This window comes from Salvelinus sp. IW2-2015, linkage group LG6.1, assembly GCF_002910315.2.
Source record: "Salvelinus sp. IW2-2015 linkage group LG6.1, ASM291031v2, whole genome shotgun sequence".
Taxonomy (NCBI): domain Eukaryota; kingdom Metazoa; phylum Chordata; class Actinopteri; order Salmoniformes; family Salmonidae; genus Salvelinus; species Salvelinus sp. IW2-2015.
The window spans coordinates 25,905,774-25,916,503 of NC_036845.1; the positions used below are offsets into that span (position 1 = coordinate 25,905,774).

The window sequence follows — 10,730 nt, forward strand, 5'->3', positions numbered from 1 at the left end:
GATGCAGCACTCCATCACTCTCCTTCTTGTAAAATAGCCCTTACACAGCCTGGAGCTGTGTTGGGTCTTTGTCCTGTTGAAAAACAAATGATAGTCCCACTAAGCTCAAAACAGATAGGATGGCATATCGCTGCAGAATGCTGTGGTAGCCATGCTGGTTAAGTGTGCATTGAATTCTAAATAGATCACGACAGTGTCACCAGCAAAGCACGCCCACACCATAACATCTCCTCCTCCATGCTTCACGGTGGGAAATACACATGCGGATATCATCCGTTCACCCACACCACGTCTCACAAACACACGGCGGTTAGAACCAAAAATCTCCAATTTGGACTCCAGACCAAAGGACAAATTTCCACTGGTCTAATGTCTATTGCTCATGTTTCTTGGCCCAAGCAAGTCTCTTCTTTTTGGTGTCCTTTAGTAGTGGTTTCTTTTCAGCAATTCAACCACGAAGGCTTGATTCAGTGTCTCTTCTGAACAGTTGAGATGTGTTGGTTACTTGAACTCTGTGGAGCATTTATTTGGGCTGCAATTTCTGAGACTGGTAACTCTAATGAACTTATCCTCTGCAGCAGAGACGCAGCAGACTCTGGGTCTTCCATTCCTGTCACGGTCCTCACAAGAGCCAGTTTCAACATAGCGCTTGATGGTTTTTGCGACTGCACTTTAAGAAACTTTCAAAGTTCTTGACATTTTCCAAATTGACTGACCTTCATGTAATGGCCAAGGCTTTCGACTCTGTCAATCACCATATTCTTATCGGCAGACTCAGTAGCCTCGGTTTTTCTAATGACTGCCTTGCCTGGTTCACCAACTACTTTGCAGACCGAGTTTCAGTGTGTCAAATCGGAGGGCATGTTGTCGGTCCTCTGGCAGTCTCTATGGGGGTACACAGGGTTCAATTCTCGGGCCGACTCTTTTCTCTGTATACATCAATGATGTTGCTCTTGCTGCGGGCGATTCCCTGATCCACCTCTACGCAGACGACACCATTCTATATACTTCCGGCCTTCCTTGGACACTGTGCTATCTAACCTCCAAACGAGCTTCAATGCCATACAACACTCCTTCCGTGGCCTCCAACTGCTCTTAAACGCTAGTAAAACCAAATGCATGCTTTCAACCGTTCGCTGCCTGCACCCGCACGCCGGACTAGCATCACCACCTGGACGGTTCCGACCTAGATATGTGGACATCTATAAGTACCTAGGTGTCTGGCTAGACTGCAAACTCTCCTTCCAGACTCATATAAACATCTCCAATCCAAAATCAAATCAAGAATCGTCTTTCTATTCCGCAACAAAGCCTCTTCACTCACGCCGCCAAACTTACCCTAGTAAAACTGCCTATCCTACCGATCCTCGACTTCGGCGATGTCATCTACAAAATAGCTTCCAACACTCTACTCAGCAAACTGGATGCAGTTTATCACAGTGCCATTCGTTTTGTTACTAAAGCACCTTATACGACCCACCACTGCGACCTGTATGCCCTAGTCGGCTGCCCTCGCTACATGTTCGTCGTCAGACCCACTGGCTCCAGGTCATCTACAAGGCTATGCTAGTTAAAGTGCCGCCTTATCTCAGTCACTGGTCAGATGGCTACACCCACCCGCAGCACGCGCTCCAGCAGGTGTATCTCACTGATCATCCCTAAAGCTAACCTCATTGGACGCCTTTCCTTCCAGTTCTCTGCTGCCTGCGACTGGACGAATTGAAAAATCTCTGAAGTTGGAGACTTTTATCTCCCTCAACAACTTTAAAAATCTGCTATCCGAGCAGCTAACCGATCGCTGCAGCTGTACATAGTCATCTGTAAACTACCCACCCAATTTACCTACTCACCCCCATACTGCTTTTATTTATTTACTTTTCTGCTCTTTTGCACACCAGTATCTCTTCTTGCACATGATCATCTGATGATTTATCACTCCAGTGTTAATCTGCTAAATTGTAATTATTCGATTTATTGCCTACCTCATGCCTTTTGCACACATTGTATATAGATTCTCTTTTTTCTACCATGTTATTGACTTGTTTATTGTTTACTCCATGTGTAACTCTGTGTTGTCTGTTCACACTGCTATGCTTTATTTGGCCAGGTCGCAGTTGCAAATGAGAACTTGTTCTCAACTAGCCTACCTGGTTAAATAAGGTGAAATAAAAAAAATAAAATGATGACCTTCAAGTAATGATGGACTGTCGTTTCTCTTTGCTTATTTGAGCTCTTCTTGCCATAATATGGACTTAGCCTTATTTGGTAAAAGACCATCTTCTGTTTTGGTTACTGTCTTCACTATTATTCTACAATGTAGAAAATAGTAAAAATAAAGAAAAAACCCTGGCATGAGTATGTGTGTCCAAACTTTTGACTGGTACTGTAAGTAAGTATAAAGCACAAGGATACTTACCTTCTGCAAATACATTTGATAGGTATAATAGGAACAATTCTATCCTACTATAGGCTATACATGTCCTATTATGGGCTAAAGATGTAAGTATAAAGCACAAGGGTGAGGTTATTTACTTACTGTAAATAGTTTCTGAAAGAGAATGATTCCTTATAGAATATCAAAGATTGATGCAGTCATTGAGCCACTTCAGTCACTAGCAAAAACTGGCAAAGTGGAGACAGACAAAACAGAAAGGTTGGGCATTATTACATCAATAAGAAAATATTAACCAGAAACATGAACAAATAAGATGGCGCAGGTGCACCTCGAATCAATGACACTGACCTCCCAACTTCACCACAGTTTTGGTGAGGTAACTTCGTGACCTTGTTCTAAAAACAGATAAGGAGATGTGCCTCTTACACACCCTTCTTACCTACTGACAGTGGCTAGATCTAGATAGGGTTTGTAAAATATTATTTTAAAGTCTAGTTAAAGGCAGATTATTAGCAGTGGCTTTACCCAACGGATTTATTCTTATCAAACAAGTAAACAAAATACATAGTAAACAAATAACTTAGTTAAGACATTTCAAATCATTAGAATAAATTGTGTGTATTTGAGAGCTGGACTCAATATTATGCGCAATTATTCTCAGTTTCTGTTTACCATTTTACATTCAATCATGCCTTTTGGAATTGAAGGTGCCATATTTGAACCTTCTATTTTAAGCAGTTTACAGAACACATCTCTTTTTGACAGGCTCAAACACAAGCAAGTCCTGGTCAAGCATGCAGGCATGTGTGAGGCACAAAGAATTCTCTCTGGATACCTTTCCTTCCTGCCGGAATGATGCAGTGCAAAGAGTATCACTGACTGGACATTGGCTTTCCAAATCTGTGGAAAACTTTAGACTAATAAAATGACAAAACATGAACCTGTACAGTCTCTCATGAAACCTAATAGCATAGGGAAGTAAGTACTGCTTACAGCAGGCACTGACTAGGCACACTAGTCTCACAGTGGACAATCCACTAACAAGATAGATGGAGCACACTGAACAAGGAACACAAATGCCATATAAGGAGAAATACTGTCTTTTAGCCCAGCTGAATGCATTCCTCAAGGAGGACTGGAGAGCCTTATTTTGAGACGCATCGTGCCTTGGCTTGTATCGCAGATGGAGAAAAAAGGTGTAAGGAAGGCTAAGCAACCGAAAGGCAACCTTGTCATTTGCAAATGTGTGATCCTATAACACAGCCGCAAAACTAGAATGCATTTCTGTAATTGTCCTTTGATAAGGGTTTTCACCCAGCCCTACACTTGTTTCAGTTTCAGCACCACTGTCTCCAACAGAGCCAGAATCTCCCCAAAGTATCCATCCTCGTCACCGAGGACCTGCTCTGTGAGCACCAGCTCCTGGTACTGCTCCTGTAGGGCGCTGAGGGAGGAAGACAGGGCGTAATCCTTTCGATACTGAGTCTGGCAGTGAGGCATCATGGCCAGGATAGTTCTCAGGGCCTTTTCCTTCCAGTCGTGCTCTGGGGAGGCCAACAGTTCAGGTACCAGACTGCACCAGCCTTGCTCTGCCAAAAGTGGCTGGAGGGAGACCTGCGCATACTGCCGCAAACGCTCATTGTGAGATGCATCAGGGATGGGGTCAAGTCCAGTCTGAGAGATCAGCTCCTAGAATAGAGAATGCCATTCAGTTAATATCAAACATAAATTTGATTTCACAAGACTAGCCTTGTATTATTGGCAAGGTTTTCATAAAGAGCACCCCTCACCTTTTCGTTGATCATGTCATAGAGTATGGTTACAATCCTCACACGGAGAGCCCCACCTCCAGATGCTCGGAAAATATCCCCCAACACTTGCAGCCCACCCAGTTTCAGGAAGTGGCTTTGGGCCAAGGGGCAGTGACGTAGCAAAGAGGCCACAGCAAACAACGCCTGTATACAGACAAACATTAGCCTTAGTTAAGTGCCAGGGAGAGAATGATGATTTACAAGTGATTGTCAGAGCTAAATTCTGTTCAGATTCTAAAACATAATTGAAGATATGTGATGAAACCTCGCAGCTTTAAATTGAAAGCCACCGAGTGTCTCTGCTAAAGACTTGACTATTAATCCTGCTAGTTATACTGGACTGATTCTAAAATAAAAATGTATTATGAGTGGATTTTATAATGTGGGAACAGGACTTGCCCTCTTTTTAACAGACATGGGTCGTGGAGTGGCAAGTAACATTAACAGCTTCTGAATGGTACCACTTTCAACTGCCTCCACCTGCACCACCGGGTTACTAGAAAGAAGATAGTGAATGATAATGTTACTGACCGCACACACACAAATACAAACAAAAACAGGCCGTCTTTTGGCTGGTATTTACAATTCGACAATTGGAATGGGTTAATGGAGACTGCTATACCTTGATAGAGCTGATCCCAGAACGAAAGAAGCACTCTCTTGAAGTCGATAGTCTGTGCTGTTCAATGCATCAACTACAAGCTTCAACCCTCCGCTAGATGCCAGGTTCTGTGCATTGTCCACCTGACAAGACATAACAAGAAAGGAAACTGTAATTATAACTCCATTACTACAATCAAATGAAAGTTGAGGTGTTGTTTCTCCTCCCCGACTATTAATATATACAAAAAAATCCCACCTCCCTGAACTGATATATGCTTGGGGGACCTCACCTGATGAACAAGGTACTCTAAGTCATGTAGAGCTTTAACCTTCTCCTCCACAGTGGCGTTAGAGCTGTTGAATTGGGACACCAGTCTGCTCATAATCTGGAAGTCTGACTCCATCAGCATGTCTAGCCTGACCATGTCTTTTTTCAGCTCATCCATGGGATGAAACTGGGCCCTGAGAGCCTCCTGAACACATACACACAGGTTTGGGACCAAGATAACAATCAAAGACAGATAGGATCACAGATGCATTAGGCTCTTATCACAGCCGCTTGTTTCCACTGTGATAAGAAACTACAGACCCATCAAATCAGGGCAAACCTTCTCTTCTTTGTCACTGGTTTTGGGATCCACTCCTTCTTTGATATTTTTCAAAGCCTTCTTCAGCTCCTCAGCGCTGACGGATGGGCCCTGTGTGTTCTCCTTCCCCTGTCTGACTCACAGAGAGCAAAGACTGTAGTGAGTCTGATGTAATCTCAAGCAAACATAGTAGTGTGTGTGTGTGTGTGGCCATCTAACGTACAATAGCTATATGGCAACATGTTCAGATGGTGTTTCATATGGTTGATATAAAAACGTCAATAGGATCCTCAGCTCATACCTTTGTCCATCTATCTGGTATTTAGGAGTCTGGTGTTCCCCAAGTTTGACCTCCCTCTGTCCAGTCTGGAGGTCAAAGCCCCTTGGGACCCCATGACCTGAACAATGCCAAAATTGTGAATACAGTGAATACCTTTGAAATACAGTGAATACCTTTGATTCTGCCATAGACCTTAATCTCCAGTACACTACTGTGTACAACAGACATGTACGTTTCTGCTTTAGCAAAGCAATCACCTGATTTGAGAGTCTTCCACTTATCTGTTGGATGGAATACATCCAAATCCTCAGAATCTCCCTCTTCCACGTGGGCATCCTCCTCACCCTCCAGGCTGGCCTCAGGGCTCTCCACGACAGTCATAGCAGAGGGAGTCTATAGGGCAAAGGGTATTGTATCAGACTCCTGTACAGGCTTATCATAATCAGCTAGGCTACACAAACTGTTTTACATTATATTTATACAGTAGTATAACAATTAGTATAGGTAAATAATTATTTCATTCATCATTACTCACTTTTTCGCTGAGAACATGGAGCAATTGACAACTGAATACTAAGAGCATGAGTGCTACCTTCAGTCTGGTGGATTGACGTCCTCTTCTCCGGCATCCGATCAACATACTGGCTGTAGGCTATCTAACACAACTAATGTATTAGTGGCAATATTGATATGACACAGCAAAGGGTAATCAATACAATTCATGAGTACTTCGACGCACTGCACTATTTATATACCCAACTGCACCATTCCAGATGTCAGCATGGACGTGTAACGTTGATGCGCCCAGAGATACTTTGGAGATGGAAAACTCTATTGGATTTGCATTAATGTCCATTGTGCACAATGCATTCTGGGACAAGGCAAGTAAATGGGAGTCCATTGGGTGCTAGCTCAAAAACCCAACATTAGCATGAATTTAGTGAACAAGAACTACAAAATTACAAGATTAGTCGACTCATACCCTGATTTTGAGAAGAGATTGCGTGACGATTGTCTTAACAACCAAGTGACGCAGGATGACAACGTAAACGCGGTCGACAGTCTGCTTGGTGGGGCGTTGACGTTCCTCCATTCATTGTCCAATGGGATTCCTATCTTTCTCTAATGTCTCTCATACTTTTCAGCAATTAGACCACTCCCACAATACTTGTCTTCACGACCGGAAGCCAATCATATTTAAAAGCGTGTACCTTGTCTTCACATTATATGCAATCGGATTGGCTAATGGAGATTCCCCTGTATGATCCCTGTGAAGCAATTACATTACATTTCTCATAGGGATTTTTTCCTTTGGGCAAAAGTCCGTCCTCTCTCCTCCGTGACCCGGCAACCGTGGTCGAGGAGTGTAGTTGGCTAATGAAGACGGTCCTCCCCTCCTCGATAGCCTTCTTATGGCGAGGAAGCACAAGTGTATCCTACCTGGGGACGGGCTCTTTTCTCGCCACTTCGTACAAAGTGATTTTCGTAGCATTTTAGGAGAACATACTCAGTCTCCTAACTTGCTACGTTAATTGTCCTAACCTGTTTAGTAAGTTGAGCAAATTTGATAGAGAAAAGGCCATAGACATCCTATTGATGGTGCGTTCAAGACAAGGGGTGGTGCTTTCAAGACAACTGGGAACTCTGAAAAAAACGAGGTTATGACGTCATGGATCTTCAAGTCAGAAATTCGGAGGTCTTGAAAGATGCCAGAGTTTCTGACTTGGAAATCCCTGTTGGATGATCGTTCAAAAATATTTCTCACAGTCTGAGCTATTTTTTCCACAGTTGCCTTGAAGGCACTGAAGGCGGAGATTTCCGAGATGCCAGTCGTTTTGAAGGTAGCATCAATCAAGGTTCCAGAATGGTATCAAAATGGCAGCCATATTGGTCAGGGAGAAATCCAAACCAGTCTTAATTGGAATGAAGTGCAGAAGAGGCATAATCCTGATTTTACTTATGCAGGAAAATAAAAGTTAGGCATGTGATATCAGAAATGGTGTAATATTATTATTGTCACCTTAAAATACTGTCATATAATTATAAATAAAGTTTAAGGGTTTTATACACATTTTCTGTATAAATAGCCTCTAAAATATATGTAAATGGACCATAAATGTCAACATTTTTGTTTTCTTGGAAAGTTGTGAGTGATATTATGTCAGTACTTGTTGCATTTACAACTTGTCTAAGTCCTATCATCAACTGATCTTAGCCAGTGTATGTCTGTGGATTGGCTGCATTGTTTGAATGGAATGTTAGCGTATTGGCAGTTAATTAAAAAAAAATATGGAATCATTCCTCTAAAACTGGGTGGCTAGCTAACAAGCATACAGCGTAGATAAATTACTCAAATTCATTATTTTACACAATATCTTATCATAGCACTGGCAAACCATGGTTGACCAACTCCCTGACCGAGATGGCTAAACTTGAACCCTATTGAAGATTTAACTCCATTCAAATATTCTAATTCCTAATTCTATTATATTTCAGGAGTAATTTTTAGTTTCATACATAGACGTTGCATCATAGTATCTGTCCCATTACGGCTTGAGCGCACGGTCAGCGCCGTTGATGCCATCTCCATTTTGAACATAGTGATAGAGATATCATCTTTATACACTGAGTGCACAAAGCATTTGGAACACCTTCCTAATATTGAGTTGCACCCCCTTTTGCCCTCAGAGCAGTCTCAATTTGTCGGGGCATGGACTCTACAAGGTGTCGAAAGCGTTCCACGGGGATGCTTCCCACAGTTGTGTCAACTTGGCTGGATGTCCTTTGGGTGGTGGACCATTCTTGATACACAAGGGACAATGTTGAGTGTAAAAAACCCAGCAGTGTTGCAGTTCTTGACACACTCAAACCGGTGCGCCTCGCACCTACTACCATACCCTGTTCAAAGACACTTATAAATATTTTGTCTTGCCCATTCAGCCTCTGAATGGCACATACACAATCCATGTCTCAGTTGTCTCGAAGCTTAAAAATCCTTCTTTAACCGGTCTCCTCCACTTCATCTACACTGATTGAAGTGGATTTAACAAGTAACATAAATAAGGGGTCATATCTTTCACCTGGTCAATGTATGTCATGGAAAGAGCAGGTGTTCCAAATGTTTTTTACATTCAGTGTATTCTGAAAGTATTCAGACCCCTTGACTTTTCAACATTGTTTCGTTACAAACTTATTCTAAAATGTATTAAATTCTTTTTTCCCTCATCATCCCACACACAATACCCCATAATGACAAGTCCTCAAATTGCAGCTTCATTAAATACTACCCACAAAACACCAGTCTCAACGTCAACAGTGAAGAGGCGACTCCGGGATGCTGGCCTTCTAGGCAGAGTTGCAAAGGAAAAAAGCCGTAACTCAGACTGGCCAATAAAAATAAAAGATTAAGATGGGCAAAAGAACACAGACACTGGACAGAGGAACTCTGCCTAGAAGGCCAGCATCCCGGAGACACCTCTTCACTGTTGACGTTGAGACTGTTATTTTGTATGTAGTATTTAATGAAGCTGCCATTTGAGGACTTGTGAGGCGTCYGTTTCTCAAACTAGACACTCTAATGTACTTGTCCTCTTGCTCAGTTGTGCACCGGGGCCTCCCACTCCTCTTTCTATTCTGGTTAGAGACAGTTTGAACTGTTCAGTGAAGGGAGTAGTACACAGCGTTGTACAAGATCTTCAGTTCCTTGGCAATTTCTCGCATGGAATAGCATTCATTTCTCAGAACAAGAATAGACTGACGAGTTTCAGAAGAAAGTTCTTTGTTTCTGGCCATTTTGAGCCTATACTCTAACCCACAAATGCTGATATTCCAGATACTCAAGTAGTCTAAAGAAGGCCAGTTTTATTGCTTCTTTAATCAGAACAACAGTTTTCAGCTGTGCTAACATAATTGTAAAAGGGTTTTCTAATGATCAATTAGCCTTTTAAAATGATAAACTTTGATTAGCTAACACAATGTGCCATTGGAACACAGGAGTGATGGTTGCTGATAATGGGCCTCTGTACGCCTATGTAGATATTCCATAAAAAATCTGCCGTTTACAGCTACAATAGTCATTTCCAACATTAACAATGTCTACACTGTATTTCTGATCAATTTGATGTTATTTTAATGGACAAAGAATTTGCTTTTCTTTCAAAAACAAGGACATTTCTAAGTCACCCCAAACTTTTGAAAGGTAGTGTATAAAAGAAAACCCTGAAATATCACATTTACATAAGTATTCAGACCCTTTACTCAGTACTTTGTTGAAGCACTTTAGACAGCGATTAGAGCCTTGAGTGTTCTTGACTATGACGCTACAGGCCAGAGGTGGGACCAAGTCATTGTTTTACAAGTCACAAGTAAGTCTCAAGTCTTAGCACTCAAGTCCCAAGTCAAGAATGTCAAGTATCAAGTCAAGTCTCAAGTCCTAAACTTCGAGTTTCGAGTCCTAAACAAGTCATAATGTGCTCTTCACCAAATGTAATACCATATCATATTTTTAACAAGAGTAATAGTTAGTATATTACATTTACGCAAATCATGAATGCTTTTAAAATTATCTATATATTTATTACTTTCCAAATAAACGTTATATTTCCATGGAAATACATGGGTAGCCATGAGAAAGACCCCCCCAATAGTGATCGACTATCGAGGATCGTTATGTGCCGCAACCGGGCGATGTAGGCTTGTACACAATCGCCCGCCCACCCACACCCACACCCACTCTCTCTCTCTCTCTGTGGTTACAGTAGGCTAACGTATGTCAATGGTTTTAGGAACAGCAGTAACATCAGGCAGGATGTAGGCTACCAACTGCCTAGCCAGTTGTAGCTCAATGACTGACTAACTGTGTGGAGGCTCATTGATTTAACTTTACCTAGCCTACATGATACACTAGTAAAGTAATAAAATATATAGCTGTCGGCTATATTAGCCACGACTTACCGTTCTTTGTGCAGCTTCAAATGTCGAACAAAGTTGGAAATTGTCTGTCATTTTCTTCCCGCATGTTTTGCAAGTTGCAATCCATTTTTTGTTGATACAGC

General features: G+C 42.0%; 1 protein-coding gene across 4 annotated transcripts; it reads right to left on the reverse strand.

Moving 5' to 3' along the window:
- Positions 1–2,911: 2,911 nt before the first annotated feature.
- LOC111965358 (nucleotide exchange factor SIL1-like) lies at positions 2,912–6,872 on the reverse strand. 4 transcript variants are annotated; one of them, XM_023989501.2, is made up of 10 exons: positions 6,659–6,872; positions 6,269–6,328; positions 5,934–6,069; positions 5,698–5,794; positions 5,418–5,529; positions 5,100–5,282; positions 4,829–4,950; positions 4,606–4,702; positions 4,186–4,350; positions 2,912–4,084 (listed from the first exon to the last, which is right to left on the reverse strand). In XM_023989501.2, exons 1-10 carry the CDS (start codon positions 6,767–6,769, stop codon positions 3,716–3,718), a joined length of 1,452 nt encoding a protein of 483 aa, XP_023845269.1. In that variant the 5' UTR covers positions 6,770–6,872; the 3' UTR covers positions 2,912–3,715. The 4 variants fall into 4 exon arrangements, with proteins under 4 accessions (XP_023845269.1, XP_023845267.1, XP_023845271.1 ...); XM_023989499.2 differs by having other exon boundaries at positions 6,212–6,328; positions 6,659–6,870; XM_023989503.2 differs by lacking the exon at positions 6,659–6,872 and adding an exon at positions 6,432–6,646 and having other exon boundaries at positions 6,212–6,328.
- Between the last annotated feature and the right edge of the window lie 3,858 nt (positions 6,873–10,730).